General features: G+C 33.6%; 1 protein-coding gene across 1 annotated transcript in view; it reads left to right on the top strand.

Moving 5' to 3' along the window:
* Positions 1-13,343: 13,343 nt before the first annotated feature.
* The window catches only part of LOC150097640 (serine/threonine-protein phosphatase 4 regulatory subunit 4-like), a 296,902-nt gene continuing 291,642 nt past the window's right edge, over positions 13,344-18,603 (top strand). Inside the window, exon 1 of the mRNA XM_090406964.1 lies at positions 13,344-13,468. Within this exon, the coding sequence (XP_090263090.1) occupies positions 13,344-13,468 (125 nt within the window). The remainder of the gene's footprint in view (positions 13,469-18,603) is intronic.

Raw genomic sequence — 18,603 nt, 5'->3', positions numbered from 1 at the left:
CTACTAACTGTAGATATTTTGAGAACATATGGTGACAATATTCCTTCACAGAAGTTGAATATAATACTATCGTGAGGCAGATGATATTTCCCCGCCCTCCAGTATTGCACAATATAACTTTGAAATGGCGTCCCCTTGGCAAAATAAGTAAGCAGTTTAGTGTTAATAAAAGTCTGCTTCTTAAATATAAGAGCCAAACGAAAGTGTTCACAATAAAACGTGAAAACTATAAATAAGTTTTATTATATTACTACTCTATTAAATTTTGTTATACAGCTTAAAATTTAATATTAAGATGTATGACAAATTTAATACATTATTTTTAATAATTAATTTTTTTTTTAAATAATGTATCAATGCAAAATTACATCGTTTCGATACTCTGGTAACATAAATTATTCAACTCCTAGTGCATGTTTAACTTCAACAAGAAGGTAATGAAAATCATGATGATCAGAAATGTTCTAACTTTAGAACGCTTCGTAACTTATGAATGATACAGAAGACATTTTTAATCAAAATTTTTAATCAAACGAAAGTTATTTTGGTGGCGAGAGTAAGATCACTAGCGAAGTGCAACATAGTAGGGAATTTTATCGAAGGAAGCTTTAGTTTGAGTCGATTTCTTTCATTTGAAAGAACTAAATTACTTCGATAATTACTACCATATTTGTGCCGCATCAAAGACAATATTGACGTAAAGTTAATATTATAAGCCACGCCCTAATTTTAGACATCTTCAGGAAATAAAGGTGCGGTTAATCCATGTCAAAATGAGATATAAAGTAGGTGTGTTATATATGTCGGTATTAGAAAACTTGGATAAAGTTTATTTTACTTTACTTGGCTATAATATTGAATGGTTAGTCGTTTGATGAAAAATCAGAATAGCTAATAATACTGTATATTACTCTCGTTGAAAATCCAACAAATTTCAGATATGCTTAGAAGAAAAACGTTCAACATTCCCCAGCATTTTTGCCTTTGATAATTTAAATATTGTCCTCTATTATTTTATATTTTATTGTTATTATAACAACTAAGCTCTGCATAACCGACTGAGTATTTAAATTAAAAATAATTCATGCGTAAAGTTATGTGCTTTCATGTTTCTAGTTTAATAGTTAATTATAATAATTCGGAATGTTCAAAAGTTTTGTATTTATAACGAAGCGATCTTTAAATAAAGTTTAGTTGAAATAACTTACAATTACCAGAGAAATGCAGTTTAAAATAAGGGGAAAGCATTTACTCGATGTCACAATGGAACAAGGGGGCATCAAAGCTAATGTAGACAAAAGGCAGGCTGAACAATAGAATACGCTATTGTTCTCTCTCTCTCTGCCTCCCTCCGTTCTTAGGATGCGCTACGCATCCCTAAAGTCCCGTAAAATAATAAGAACAGCGCATAATATGTAAATCATGAGATTTACGCACCGTTGGTTCGTCTTACCCGGTAATTCTGTTTTATACACTGTATCCTGTACAGTTCGAGGATAGAGTATTGGCATCCGAGCATCAGGGATGAGAGGAGAATGGTGGGATTACTGAATTCACGTTGGTGACTAACACAGCCCAGCGAATGACTCAGCGTTAATGGAAGCCTGAGGGACTACCAATATGTGCACTGTGACAACACGGTCGCACATTCCATCACATTCGGTGACTATGTGCGTGCTTCAAAAGCTGATTTTCGGATGAACACCGTGGCACTTAGATGCTTTGCGTGGCGGTGGTTAGCCGCACTTTGACCTTTTCGGTAAGGTATTAAACTTGCGCGTGACTGCGTGCAAGTGGTTATCAGGTGTCTGACTTATTCGCCACTTTTCATGTTCCAGAAGATGCATTTAAGCACGTGTGTTTCGATGACTAATGAAAATTTCAAAATATTCAACTCTGGGGATTCTGTGAATCATAGTTTTATATTAAAAGATTACTGTGTGTATATCCTTTGTTGATCAAAATAACATTCACATTGTCAAAAGCGGGCTGCTTTTAAGAGATCAATGATATCAAACTTTTATTGCATTTCCAAATGTCGTAAATTGCTTATCAACGGACAGCATAACGCTAAAAAAAAAATAATAATAATAATAATAAAAATAAAAATTAAAAAAAAAATGTCTGTGAAAGTTCTTTTACATAGTTTAATATATACAGGGTGTTCGGGATAAATTTGACATATTTATAATTAATTATATTTTTCCGTAAGTTACATGTATTAACACACACTTCTCTTCATTTAAAAGTTTGGACCCTTCTTCATTCATATACAAGATGTCAGAAAGGATGGATAGCTGGAACCCACCTGAATCATGGAAGAGAATAACTTGTATCATGATGATTCGTGCCCGCCATCAAAATAGGGATATTACGACTGCTGCCCAATGCTCCCTGAATACAGTAAAAACAATCAGGCATGAACTAGAGACTTGCAATGGTGACTACGAGGATGTAGCAAGAAGAAAGATCCCTAGCAGACGATCTGATTGCGTTCGTACAGCAGAATTCCTCGCAAATCTGCAGGAACAGGTGTTGAAGAACCCTGGCATTGGAATTCGGGCTTTGTTCGTGGAGTTGCTAACTGTAGTCAAGCCCTGGATAACAAGGGTAGCCAATGGTAGGCCGTATGTATGGCAGCAGGATTCGGCCCCTTGCCACACCTCTGGGAAAAGTCAAAAATGGTTGTCTGAAAATTTCTACGACTTCACCAGTCCAAATGTTTGGCCTCCAAACTCCCCAGACCTTAACCCCATGGATTATTTTGTATGGGGCGCAGTTGAAAAAGACACCAATCGCACTTCCAGTAATACAAAAGCCCAGTTAATGGATAAAATTAAAACAGTTTTTGCGGCCCTTCCCAGGGAGACTGTAGCATCAGCTTGTTCGAGGTTCCGAAGCAGAATTGAAGCTGTGATCGATGCTAATGGTGGTTATTTTGAGTAAATCTTGTTGATAGTATTGTAATTAACTCTGCCTGTAATGTTTTTTTGTCAATTCATTAAATTTAATAGATACAAAGAAGATTTTCTTTTTCCTTACGAAACTGTCAAATTTATCCCGAACACCCTGTAAAAGTTGGGTAGGTGTATTGTATATATATTGCTATTAGAAAAGTTGTATTTCAAGTTTTAGCTTTTAGTTTACTTCTTTTGCTTTAATATTATACAAATTATACATCTTTAAACCTTTTGTTGTTGTTGTTGAAAATCAAGCAACTAGTAAAGATTTTTAGTAAAGAATGACAATTTATTTTCTAACAAAGAATATTGCATCATTATTCGCTAACTACGTGAAATTTCATGTTTAAACTTTTAGATTTAACCAATTGGCAGTTTAAATCTTGGGTATGGGTATTCACAAATTGTTATTTTTAGTCTAAAACAGACGCTTAATAAAAACTGGGAATATCAGTTTAACAAAGAAATGCAATATATATGTATATTGATAATAAACGTGGAGAAATGAATACTAGTATACAATTTATACTCTTTGAAATTCATAAAAATATAGGAAAAGATGTTGCACACTTCACTTGTATGGTTACATTTTTTTTTTAATTAGTAAAAACAAATGCACACACGTATCTCTACGCAAAGAGATTAAAAACAGAAGAAAATAAAGACATAGCATAGCATCACCAAGTGATAAATTCCTGATGAATTAAGAGATGAGTCTCATGTTACCTTTCCAACAGTGTGTATTTATTGGATGATAATTTAAGTGTTCTGTTGGACAGATTAATAAATTATAATAACTTAATGGTCAAATTAAGGGGATAAAAATCCCTTATTATTTTACAGCCCGTATGCGAAACTCTAAGATCGAAAACGAATATCAAGGATAGTGAGGGAGCTTGCTTCAAGCTGCCTTGGTGTTGTACTACCAGGTGTTCACTTACGCTTGGATTCGCCGATAGTTCTTCGGCATGAACCTCTTAGATCGTAATTTTCCATCTTAGAGTTTCGCATATTGGATGTAAAATAATAAGGGATTTTTATTCCCTTAATTTAATTAACTTCGCCAGAAAAAAAAAAAATAGCCGTTTGGCTTTTTATCTTAGTTATAATATATGGACACACCTTTCTGGCATTCGTACAGTGAAGGTATGTAAGTTCTTTTCACTTAAACTTTGATATCATCGAGGTCTACCTACTCACTGATGAGACCTCAAAAAATTATCCAGGTCTACTCACTGATGAGACCTCAAAAATGGTTGAAACCGGTCTGGGTAGTGACCTCTCCTCATAATGTAAGGCAGTATTACATCTCCTAGGAGCTGTGTTTTACATTATGAGAAAATATCAAGGATAGTGAGGGATCTTGCTCCACCTTTGCTTCAAGTTGCCTTGGTGTTGTACTACCAGGTGTTCACTTACGCTTGGATTCGCCGATAGTTCTTCGGCATGAAACTCTTACATCGTAGTTTTCGATCTTAGAGTTTCGCATACTAGCTGTAAAACAATAAGGGATTTTTATCCCCTTAATTTAATTAACTTCGCCAAAAAATCTTAGAGTTTCGCATACTGGCTGTAAAATAAAATAAGGGATTTTTATCCCCTTAAATTAATTAACTTCGCCAGAAGAAGAAAAAAAATAGCCGTTTGGCTTTTTATCTTAACTTAATGATCAGTGAATAATTGCTAATTTCTGTAATAAATTTTTGCCATTTTTAATAATTTAAATTATTAAAATCACAGTCCCCCTTGAATAAATTCCTGTCTTCAGATTTCCTCGCCATTACAGGAGAACGAACCCCTGTACTTGCGCCTACGCTCTTTCTCTTATATACAAATTACCTTCTTGTTCTGTTTCTGCCTTGAGCATTTGTTAATAATATTTCCACGATCATTGGAGACCATCGTTCCTGCACTTTTCTCTAATGAATTTAAAAAAAAGAATATATATATATATATATATATATATATATATATATATATATATTTGTTTGTGTTTCATTCAGCCTACCTATGTTCTTTTGGACAACCTTCCTATCTCAAGAGGCTTTCCCTGAACACTATAACCTGTCCACACAAGGCATTGATGAGCTATAGGTTTTTCAATCTTTTGTTATTTAATAAATAATATTTAATAAAGAAAAAAATTAATAAAATATATAATGAATCTGGATATATATACATTTTTTATTGAAAATCATTAATAAAACACATGCAACTGACACATTTCGCCTCTGAGGAAAATAACATAAATTACTAACATTATCCTACCACAAGTGCTGAGACATACAAAAATAATAATAAATAAAATAAATAAATAAACAGTACATTGTTCCGACCTTCAGCCATAATAACTTAAGCAAGAAGCGTGTTGTGAAATTCGTTTCTAATGTAGAGCGATCATCATGGTCTTGTTGATTCCACTGATGTTCTGTGGTTCAAGCTTGTCTTGCACTGTATCCCAGATGTTCTTCCTTCATGTGTTTAAATTTCTTTGTGACATGGAATCGTTAAAAAGTGTAAGTCAGTTTGATGGCACCACCATGAAACAGCCATAATGGAGTGCTCAGGCCCTAGGAGTCATGTATTAGGATTAGTGGACCAATCCATACCACGAAAAGCAATCATTAAGTCATGCACATCATTATACTGCCACCTCCAAAACTTCATTATTGAGACATCACACACTTAGCTAAAAAAAAAAAAAAAACATCCTTCATATTAACGCATTCAGCAGACACTAGAGCTTGCAGCATGAATCGTCTCTAGGAGTGATTTCAATTACTCTCGTTCATGAGCAGTATGTATTTTCAAGGTGTACAGGATCCTCAGGCATAAGACAGTATCGATTAGTTTATATTATTACTAACTGTGTATAGATAATTGTTTTCCCAAAAAAAATGGTCTGCTATTTATCAGAGATCTCTTACATGTGTTGTCTCTAGTATTTGGTTACTCTTTTAATTCGAACCCAACTCTCATCATAAGCCAAAATTGATTTGAACGCGATTTTTCACACAACTAGTTTAGTTAAATAAATCCTCTAATACCTTTTATTTTTCGAAGAGAATATTTTTTTAAAAAATCACTATTTTGAAATGGGCAAAAATTAGAAAGAAAAAATAATAAATAACTTTGTTTTCCAATGACTTTAATTCCCAGTTTCCTGGTGACCAATGATTACTGGTCACCTTTTTTTTAAACACATTTGAATAGCCAATATTCTGGGATCCAGTTCACGTTAGAAAAAGACAACAGCGTGTTGCTCTTCCTAGCTAAGCTGTGAAGAGCAGTGGGGTCACAACGTCCAGCGTTGACTGGGACTTGTTCTTGCTTTTATCTTACTATATCCTTTACTGCTTTGACATCTTAATTAGCATAACAAATACAATCATCAATAGTGACACTACCACCCCTTCCAATATGGAATCATAAACTTTAGGTAACAGAGATTTGATTTTTCTCTGATGATAATGCCTTCATCACTGAGCTTAGCTACATGCATACTACTTTCTTAGCCGATAGCTACAGATCCCACTGGATTAAAAAATATTGACCTGCGCTCACAAACTTGCACTACAGTAAATCCATGATCATCGCATACATCCTTGGAATTTGTGAGAAGTTAACAAAAATCCAGAATAAATATACAATCTGGTGACCACATTTAAACCACTAAAAAAGTTGGCATCTTTTCTTTACGCTCTCAAAGACCAACTATGATCCTTAGATTTGCCAGGGGTCTACCAAGTGCCTGCAGCTGTGATCTGAGATTAGGATTAGCAAATTTGATTAATCATAGAATATCCATGGAGTATTTCTGTAACTTCGTGGAGTGGATGATCTATAGGCCATTTTGAAGTTCACGTAGGCTTGGAAGATTCAACGCATTATTAGTTAGGTATCTTTAATAAGATATTCAGTATATCTTATTCTTCCTAGGTCCTTAACAGGCCCTTTAGCGCTGTCGACCGTCCAGAGCGTCCTTGGATTTCCCGACCGTTATTTATCTGAAGTTACAGAAATACTCCATGGATATTCTATGGTTAATCAAATTTGGTAATCCTGGATCCCTGTCAAAAATGTTTTATTCGACACATCAACAGAGATGCAATCCATTGTTTGTTTGTTTTTCATATGGTTCCCACCCACGGAAGGTTTTTTGTAAACTTATAGTATATTAGTAGCGTGAGGGGATCAAGGATTTTTTGTTCTATTTTTTAAATTAATTTGAATGTGTCCATGGTCATTACGAATGAACGTATGTGATTGCCAATGTGTGGAAAAGCTACACATTGAACACTTGTTCTACTGGTATCAGAATACTCAAGAGCTGTCAGAAAAACATTTCCGGATAGGATGTCTATAGTAGATTTTGTATGTAAACTGCGTATGTTCTTCTGGCCGGTTTGCCTGTATGTATGCGGGATGGAAAGAGATTCCAGGAGAAAAACACTTCTACCTCCGCATTAGACCAGTTAATTCACCTTCACTTGAAAAGTTCTGATAAAGGTCCTTCGCGTCTCAGACGGGATTCGAACCCAGGCCTTTTCAAAGAAACGGCATCATCAAAACTGATTGATCTACGGAAACTCCTGGCCATTCAGTGTACATAAAGGTCAATGCTTGTTTGAAAGTCTACTTACTCGGCAAATTTGCACTGTCGTATTGCTATAAAATATGCAACGACTTCCTATTTTGCCAAGACCGTAGGCTATTTATGATCCAAAATTTGTACCCTTTTTCTATTTTTCTTTTCATCCTTGCTAAATCACGAAAAGCTTCATTGATTCTGAAAATTTCTCTTTTGTGACACGAGATCGAGTATAAGGAAACAATAAAAACGTATGAACTTGAATTGAGTTAAATAATGGTATATACTCTATCATGCAAAACGCTTAGACATCCCTCCACTTGCAGAAAAATGAATACAATTATGCCATATGAAAATTTTTTCCTATGAAGATCATGTCGATGATCTTCATTTTTTGAAGATCATCGACATTTTTTGATGTCGTCTTTGACATTTCATTCATTTTTCTTCAAAAAATGAATGAAACCATGACAGTTATATGACTATAATTACGATAGTAATTATAGTCATATAACTGTCATGGAAAATATCTATATGCCGTTACTGCGCAACCTTTAACCATTTGTGAACACTCATAAGCAATTCCACAAGTATTACCATGACACATAATGAGGCTGCATGCTATGAATTTCCCTCGAAGAGCTGTAGTCCACAGGCGTTCGTTAACAACAATGAATATACGTGTACATCATCGACTGGTATGGGCCAAGGCATGAAAAATCTCGGAGAAATGGAACTTGGTCAGATGGAGAAACTAATCACAATACACGTTCGTCTAATCTGATGGACGTGAGCATGGAGGATGCATTTAACAAAGTGAATTATAATAACACTGAACTTTAGAGAGTGTAATGGCGGGAGAAGGTAGCTTCTCGCGTATCGATTAAGTCTACTGGCTGTAATACGAGAGTAACATGAATACAATCCTATTTTGATGGTTTGAACGCTTGGTGTTACTTAACCACTTAGCATATCCGCTCTAATTAACAGACTGCTGGTTAGAATTCCACCGTGGGCATGGATGTTTGTGATTCACTTTAGATGGGAAATGAATTTCATCACCTGGTGTGTGGGATGGGCGCTGTTTGTTCCTCACACTATGGTGTCCGTTAACTTCTTTCCAAGCAGTGTAGGTATTGCTATTCTTTCAATCTTTGCCGACATGGTTGGCCTTGTGGTTAGCATACTACCTTTTATGCTGCTTTATTATAGGCACAGATGTTTATAATTCTCTTTAAGTGCGAAATGAATTTTCCCTGGCTTCCAATAAGTAGAGGAGGTAGCCTCACATTGGATGACCTGAAGTGACATATTAATCCTTAAACATAATGCTGAAAACCAAACAGGGAACTTTTTCAAGCCTCGGATAACAGGAACAGTGGTCTCACACCGGGCAATCACAAACATCCATGCTCACAGTGTGATTCGAACACAGCCTGTTGGTTGGAGAGTGAATACGCTACTGTTTACATATCTCTATCCCCTTCTCTCCTTCAATTATAAATTTATAAAAATATGATCTGTAATGCTTATTTCAGTTTATGATTCAAAAGAAATATCCTATAAACTAAAACATAATTTGATGCACATAAGAACCGTTCTAATCGAGAAATGAATTATTTAGAAGTTTTTGTTTTTCTTTTATATATATATATATATATAAAACTCATCAAATAAGTAGTGTCTTCAACAAAAGGAGTAAAAGATCATGGAAGATCAATCACACATATCGTATATGCAGATGATATAGTAATTATAACAGATAACAATCAAATCTCCAATGCAAAATTGCAAGCAACCAGCAGAAATTATGATATGCTTATAAATTCAAGTAAAACAAAGATAATGAAAATTGGAAGACATCCTGAAGATATACGAAGGGGGCTGAAAAGTTCTGATAAACACTAGAAGGGACAACCTAATTGTCCACTTTAATGAAAAGATAAAATTATAAATATTATGTTAAGCAATTATAATTTTTAATATTCTTTTCGAATAATCCAATTTAAATTGATTTGTAAGACATAAAAACTGACAATTCGAGGAAATTAATTGTTTACAGTTTACGGCGGGGACGGTCCCTTATTTACTATAAGCATTTTATTAATTCTGTACAGATCTTATTATTATTATACAAACACCTCCTGGAGTCAAGACTCATCAAGGGAGGCAATAGTAAGATGCATTCTAATACAGATAATGCTTATCATATCTCATCTTAAATTGGTTCAATGTTTCCGCACTCACCATCAGGGGCGGCTCGTTCATAGGCACTGCGGAACTGCAGCACCCCCCCCCAACTTTTCTCGATATATAAATATATTTATTAATTTATTTATATTTGCTTGTAATATTTAATTTTATCATTAACAATCCTATACAATTCGCTTATTTTGTATAAAATATAATAAAAATCCATCTTGTAGCACTTAGGAGGGCGAAGGACGCTAGCAGCACTGTGTTTACCACACTATGTGGTAAACACAGTATCATATTGCGAAGCTCGCAAGCATATGCACGTCATAGTGAGATACGAGCTATTAGCTTAATGCGGCACTGTCCGTCGCGCAGTGCCAATGTTGTTTATATGCAGTTTGCGCCAGTAGTAGAGTGTTCGTAGTGCCTATCGTGTTTACTCTGTCACTTTAAATATTTGGACATTACAATTAAAAGATTTAATTGTCCAAAAATTGTAAATCCATTCCTTTAATTACAACTAAAGGAATGGATTTTATTTTTAAGTAATTTTGAATTATACTAAACTGTATAATTTTATCGATAATAAACAATATTTTTTCATGAAATAAAACAAGAATATATTTTATTTTTAATTATACCAAACTGTATAATTTTATCGATAAACAATATTTTTTCATGTTTAATTTTTTTTACCATAATTTTGATATTTTATCCAAACACGTATACACTGTACTTACAGTGTGTACGTATATTTCGAAAGTTGCAGCACCCCCACGATTTCAAGCCACGAGCTGCCACTGCTCACCATCTCATTTGGCAATAAATTCCACCCACCAACCACTCTCCATGCAGAAAAATCATGCCGCACCACACCTGTATACAATTTCCAAGAATGACCTCTTGTCTCTGTCCCGTTCCCGCCTTCAACCCTTTGAAAAATATCTATTTGACAAGCACCCCTTAGCAATTTATGTCTCAATCATATCCTTCCTCTTTCGCCCATTGACTAGCGTTTATAATCCACATTCAATCAGCCTGTCTTCATAGTCAGTATTCCACAACTCTGATATTGCTTTAGTTGCATTTGCTTATTTTCAACCTTAAGCCCTTAATAATGATGTCAAAATAAAAGTGCATTTTTAACTATGATTATTCGAAGGAACAGAATTCTATTGCAAAAGGAAAAGTTGAATGCAACTATGAACTCTCCGTGGGAACTTGAGCTGGGCCTATATAAGTTCTGACCCCACACATCTCGCGGGATTTTAAAGTACATATAGTTATGTCATTGGCTCCAAATTAAGTCAAATCATTCTTATATCCAGAAGTATTGCAATCCACTAAGTAACTAAAGCGGTGCTTAGGGGTGGCGAATACGGGTAAAATTGTATTTCGACCATAAAAACACCGTTTTTTCCCCCGTAATTTCGGGGGCAAAAAAAATAGTGCTTTGCTCAGGGGCGGCTTATATCCCCGTTTATTAATGCTAATATGATTTATGAAAACCGAAAAACCCGAAGATGTTTTCCTGGCAAGATGCACGCATATAGAAAATCTTACAACCACATGACCAAAAGCACAGCCAACGAAAATGATTCATGCAACCTTACCTTGAACGTGCACGCACAAAGACTGGGAAGAGCCGTCTTAATAGACACAAACAAATGTCTCAGGCGTTCACAAGGAGAACTAGTGTTGTATTACATCGCTTATAAAAGAAAGTTTGTAAAATCGATACGACCTTCCCATCCCACGTTGCCTTCTCTCTCTCTCTCACTCACACACATTTCTGGCTACAGTATATATAATACACCGATGTCAATCATATGAATGACACCGGTTAATCATTAGTACGATTAATATTTTTTGAAATCATGTAATTCTTAGCATTATTTTTTTGCATGTTCTGTGTGTAAACTAATGTCAAAACCTGGACGAAAAGAAGTATAAGAATCATAAGCACATTTGCAATAAAAAAAAAAAACATACAGCATTATTACAGTATTGAAAATCATTAATAGGGTCATTAAAAATTTAAAGATTAGTGTTCACATACTACGGGAATAATTACTACTTCACCTGATTCTTTATGTATAAATTAATGTTAAATAAATTATTATTATTATTATTATTACGTGACACCTCTAGGGAGTCCAAAGACTCATCGTGAGAGGGCACACTATTCTACTTCGCTAAATACATCTCTCATAAATATTAACTTTTAATGGAGTTTTTAATTTTTAAGAATTAATATTAACTTTTAATAGTTACATTTCCCTCTGATTTTAAGGTAAACAAGGTAAGGCATTTTGCATTTCATTAAACTGTTCAAATGTTCCATATATTATTTTAAAAAAACAACATTTTAGTAAAAAAATCCATACAGTATCTGCTTATAGAATGAATCAGATTCGTGTTAATGATTCAAGGTTGCTAGAAGAGAGGAAAATGTATAGTAAGGCAGCTTACGCTTAGCGTAATTTCACACTGTGATCTAATGACCAGTTTCCTGCAAAAGTCCTTGTTTTCACTTTATAAAACGGGTTGTAGCGTAGAGTGATACGAGTGTTTGCCAAGGCTTTTCGTTTGATGCCATCAACATTATGACCACATTGCTCCGCCCACGTAATGGGTGTCCCTTCTACGTCACTTTTGAGTCATAGGCTACCCTGTAGTTTAGTTTATCTCTGCCGGTAGAGGGAGAGTGATGTCGAGGAGCAGGATTGTGATCATTTCATCCGCTGGTAAAAAGCATGTGTATAGATGGGGTGTAAAAGAAGCAGTAAGTTGGAACTAAAGTTTAGTGTTGTAATTTTCATTCCTAGCAGCATAATAACTGCTTTTTATCATTCAAAATGCAAAACAGAATTGAATTTTGTTGCATACATAAATTTCTTAAAATTTTATTCGATTATTATAGGCCTACTGGTATTTCTAACTGTTGAGTACTAGTTCTCCGATGGTGATTGCGAGAGGACATCGTTTGAATAGTGGAAAATTCGAAAAGAAAATCAAGATCCCTGATTAGATTATTGAGAACTCGGAACATTTCAACCTGTTTGAGCAAGTTGCGAGCATTTTAAGTTCTTCAGCAGAATGAGTAAAAATGATGATAGCCTGAACTCGTATGTTCTATGTGAAGTGAATAACAGGGATTTCATCCTCAACAGGTGAAGATCGGTTTAATCAAGTTGAGATATCAAAAAACAGTATGCGATAAAATTAGAATTGATGTGCAAGTTGTGGAATACCTTAAACAGAACTATTAGGAAGCAAACTTTTCGATTTTGTTTTTTATGGCAGCATAGCAATGATAGCATATTAAAAATTGTGTGCGATGCTTGGCTTTTATTAAGGCCACCATAAGCGGTCAGCATGCTTATAATCAGCTTTCACTATTCACTAAGCGATTTTAAAAGATGTATTTAACTTTTCAGTGCGTATATATATTTATATATATTTTTTTCAGAGTATAGACAATGTGACATATGAGCAATGCTTTTGCGTAATAAAATATACAGCTAATTAAGGGATCATAGCTTATTTCTGGAATCAAAAGACTTTTTAAGTATACCACGAATTCATTACAAGAAATGTGGTTAGCCGATGACACTACATTTCATCAAACTGAGTCTCCAAAACAACGAGTAGAAGAAAGTCGATGTAGCTCACCACCACTGGAAGGAGGAGAAGCACTGTGCGAATTTTACGTCTCCAGGTAAGCAATTTACATAAAAAATAAAAAAATAAAGTGGTTATGTAATATATATAGACCTAATGTTATAGTCTATATATTATACAGGCCTATATATTTTATATACCTAAAGAGATATTATATGAATATCAGGCAAGAGGAAAAGGAATTAATCATATTATCCATAATTTACTAACTAATTATGTGTGGCCATTAAGAAAGAAACGAACGTTTATCATAGTTCTGATATTATTAGCATTTGAATTTCTTTCTATGTTTAATAAAGCCCAGCACTGCTTTTTTTTTTTTTTATTAAGATGAGTTAGAGTAGATCTACACAACACAACATCAGCAGTAATAATGCAGTATCACTCATACCAATGATACAAAAACTATATACTTTTACATTTGTTATCATTAATTTTAATCCATATCATTTGAATACATGTCTGGATTAGTATTTTGAATAGATTGGTAAGTTAAAATTTAAATATTTGTTTTTTTTATTTACCTCATGATTTAATTTTCTGTAGAAATTTTCTATGTAAAGACAATTTCATTCTGATAAGATATTTAATAATAAATGCCTGTGAGACAAAATTAACAAAAGTATATGAAAAAATGAAATGTTAATAATTTTCAAGAAATCTACTGTCATAAGACATCTCAAGATATTATTATTATTATTATTACATGACATCTCAATGGAGTCTGATGACTTATCATAGGAGGTTATTACTGGACTATAGAATACTACACCAGTCACTGTCCTACACTATGAGTCATCATAATATTGTACAATCCACCATCTTCACTACATGTATCATATCATTATATGCACTATTAAATTTCATTACAGAGAGCATTAAAACCACAATTCATTCTTTCACCTGCTTGCATATATATATATATACATATATATCACTGGTCTTAGTTTGATTGTAAATTGAAACTATTTTTAAAAAAGTACTTTACCCTTCAAATTATCATTAAGCATTTCCAAGATTAAAATTCCTGTAATTTACTGTCTTTAGAGGTTATCATACAATTAGCAAAGTGTTCTATAATGACAAACATAGGTCAGTTATGAATATGTAAGGTATACAAATATTTAACAAAGTATATAGAATTTTTTGCTAGTATCATTCGTGAAAATTCATTTCATAAAGAAATTTTAAAATATATTTAAAGATAACCAAACATTGGACTAGGGAAACAGTTTTCAGTTTTGTATTTTAGGAATTAAATTACTGGCATGTTTTGTTTTGTTTACAATCTTTTCATGTTGTTGATCTGAGTAGCATAGTGGATAGTATCTGTTGTGCACCAACCAAGAGGTTACGAATTCCAACCCTGCATAGTATGAATGTTTTTACAATCAACCACTTCATGTGAAATTGCCTTGCTCCTTGGAGGCCTGAAGTGGCTTAAAAAGATATCATATTAAGTTTCTAGAGCCGAGTTCTTATATTATGTAATACTTATCTCACTAATGTTTTCCAACCTCCGTGGGTGGAATTATTATAAAAAAAAAATTCGGCATTTAATAGACAGATATTAGTATTAACTACTAGTATAGCAGTGATCTGGCTATTAAAACAGAAATAAAATCACATTAATCATTAGCCAACATGGAACCATTTTGCCCAAAACAATTTATTGTATTTTAAATGTCATTTTTTTGTTAAGTTCTCTAGTTGGGGATCTTCCACAGACTGTAAACAATGGTTCAATTAAAAAAAAAAAAAAAAAAAGGGGGAGGGGGGGGGAACTGTACTCATCAGTTTGAGTTTCCTAGCTTATAAGCTTCTAATAGTGTTAATGTATTATCGAGTAATAATTAGAATACAGTGCGCTAATGTTTTTTGTTTTTTTTAGAAAAAAATGACATCTCTCTCTATTTACTCCAGTAAGCCTTATACCAAGATAGCAGAATTTCCCATCTAAATATAAACTGATGATGATGATTTTTCTTCTGCAAAATTTAATGGTTGAAAACAAATGCAATTAACAAATAAAATATACTCACCCCAAAACATACTCAACAGTTTTGATGATATAATACTCCATTTCTCATTTTACCTTGCACAAACAATAATGCTTTTAAAATATCTGCTGCAAACTTGCTAAGTCTATTTTCTTTTTTATTAGTAAAGAGAATTTTTTTAAAATAAATAAAATGCAGAGAGGGCAGCACAGAGATAATCCAATGCAGTATTAGGAATGAGGAATATTTGCTGTCAGTAAATACATTGAAACAAAATTACAGAGTTTGAAAGAGAGGAGAAGTAAGAAATTATGCGATTTTAATTTATAATTTGGTGATAAAGGTTAGCATTTAGTAAATAATTTTTTTTTTAGTATCAATCCCATGAAGCATTTCAGAACTTATAGTACTGCCATGAGTGAACAAATGCATTACCCAGAGAAGGTATTAAATCTGCTAGAAAAATTAATTTAAGCAAAGAATGGTTGGCACTGTTATGTGATGCCATATTGACACCATATGGGTACTCTAGTACCTCATTAGGTTTTGGGAGCAAAGCCTTCTGCTAGAAGAAATGTAGGTTGCAGATGCCCTTTCCACAAAGAGCTAGTAGGACAATCAAAAACATCCATGCCCCTGGCAGATTTGAACCCACTGCCTCTTGGCTGGAGAGTGGATATGCTAATCACTTGGCCGGCTTGGCAGACACTGTGACAGGTAGAATTGAAACTGCTAATATTCTTACATTCAAGAATATCTGAATTTCTAGATAAGCATATTTCTCTTCTTGGAATATTGTTAGTTTGTACCATTTCATGCATAAATATATTACACATCTTCACTTTCAGTTCCATGCATAGAGCTGGGAAGAGTACTCTAAAAAATGTACATTCAGTACAAGTACTAATTTTCAAGTGCTTCAAATATCCTGCTTTCTATCACTTAAGCTGGGCAGATATTAAAAACTCACCTTTATTGATTTTAAACTTTTTTTTTGTTCAACTCTGATGCTAATTAATAATAGAATACCATAGATAAACATAATGAACTTAAAGTTTTTTTTTTTATCATTACTACACAGGCATTGGAGATGCCTATGTATTCATTAATAAAGCCTGCTAATATTTTGCTGGATTCAAACCAGCTTCTTCTGCTATGTGACAAGCAAGAGTGAAAATAATTATGTTTTAAGTGGGGGTGCTGCCTATACAAAATAATTTTTAAAAAATTATTTTTTTCCTAATCAGCAACCAATTTATTAATAAATAAATCTACAGATTTATTTATTAATAATTTGGTCACTAATTAGGAAAAAAAGAATTTTTTAAAAAATTATTTTATATAGGCAGCACCCCCACTTAAAACTTCAGGGGCCACCACTGGAGGGAAGTGAGACTGGAAGTGAATGAACCAGACATGTATGAAGTGTTTTGATAGGGTTAGATGTTAAATAAGGCTATGGGAGCCAGATGATATATTTCCATGTATTTTAGGGAATGTGCAAAAATAGTTAACTCTGCTTTTGATCTGGTTGTTTAATGGAGAATCTTGTAATGGGAACGGTTTCCAAATGATTAGAAAGAGAGCAATCATACTAAGACAGATATCCAATTATATACTAGTTTGTATATCTACAGTTGTATTTAAGTACTGGAGAGAATGTTTAGAAACAAAATACTGGAACTTTGTTGATATACACATGATTTTATAGAGTATTCAGCTTGAATAAGTTTTGGTTGCAGTTTACTTGTAGTTAGGAAAAAACATCTGGATAAGAGAGAGGGGAAACTCATATATGGTTATAGTTTTGGATTTTGCTATGGCATTTGGCAGTCCCAAATGAATAATAAATAAGATGAAATAGCAGTGTACAAGAACAGTAGCATGTTCTTGTATACTATTGTTCATCTTATTTATCAATGATATTTTATCCATATTGAGAGGATATTCAGTTGTCTGCTGATAATGCAAAGCTGGTTGGGGGGGAGTTATAAGACATGTTCCTAATGTCAAGTACTTTCAAGAAAATTTAGACTCATATTGAACAGATGAACATAATTGCCTTTTAATATTATAGGGTTAGTAATTATACTTAGAAATGAAACGATTGCATATCATGATTGTTGACGAGATATGGGATCTGGAGGGGGGGACAATTGATGGAGGCCTGAAGTTCATGGGTGAATGCTGCTGCTGCAGAGTTTGCACAGTAACTTTTTGCTCTCATAAGGAGGACATTGAGATAGAGATCGGGGGGTGATGGTTTGCACTCTGTACAAGACCTTGATTATCCTCACATATGGATTGTTGTGCATAAATTTGGTCACCTTTCCACTGTGGTGAGGAAATTTTGCAGGATCCAGAAGAGAATGGATATGTAATATTTGCAGTGCATAATATATATATATATATATATATATATAGTAAAAAAAAAAAGGTGTAAAATTTCCTTTTAAGTGATAGGAGTGTGATTTCTAAAACAATGTTAGTGATTTTTACAAAATTGAAAACATCATTTATTTTTTATAATAATTGCACTCACAAAAAGCTGAAACCTATAACACATAAGTAGCTTCTCTACTTTGCTGCCAGTCTAAATTCCACTGTGTCAAGGATGTTTTGTGAAACTCTTCAGATGGTAATGATTTTCATCATTAGAATATGACACCACCACTTTCTTACTGAAGGCATGAAAGGGATTGATAAAGGCTATGTTTGGTAAATAAGTAGCTGTTCTGTTTTTATTAGATGATTGATAACATCTGGCTAAGCACAGATTTGAGTGTATGGATTTAAAAGAGAAAAACTCTGGAAAAGTTTTTTCTCCTTGAAATATCAGGATCAATAATCCTGAAAATATCAGGATTATAGATTGTTGACTGTAGGGAAATTGAGGAATTGCAATCTACATAGCATGGTAAATAGAAAAAGATATGTGGTTGAAACAGAAGTTGCTAAGAACAACTTACCACAAAAGTACTGGAGATTTTAAAGGGGAAGAATGTTCTTCCCTTTGAGAACAAAAGATGTGATGGTCAAGGAACAATACATTCATGATCAGTGGTAAATACACTGATCATGAATGAACTTATTATACAGTCAATGTGACTGTTAGGGTGGATCTTCCATGATGCTGCTTTTGACTACATGGAAGTCCATCAATGGTAAAAGA

The sequence above is a fragment of the Typopeltis vanoorti genome, chromosome 17, assembly GCF_054136105.1.
Source record: "Typopeltis vanoorti isolate ZY-2024b chromosome 17, IOZ_Tvanoo_1.0, whole genome shotgun sequence".
Taxonomy (NCBI): Eukaryota; Metazoa; Arthropoda; class Arachnida; order Uropygi; family Thelyphonidae; genus Typopeltis; species Typopeltis vanoorti.
The sequence above is the reverse complement of the archived record's forward strand: the minus strand, read 5'-3'. Positions and strand labels throughout refer to the sequence as shown.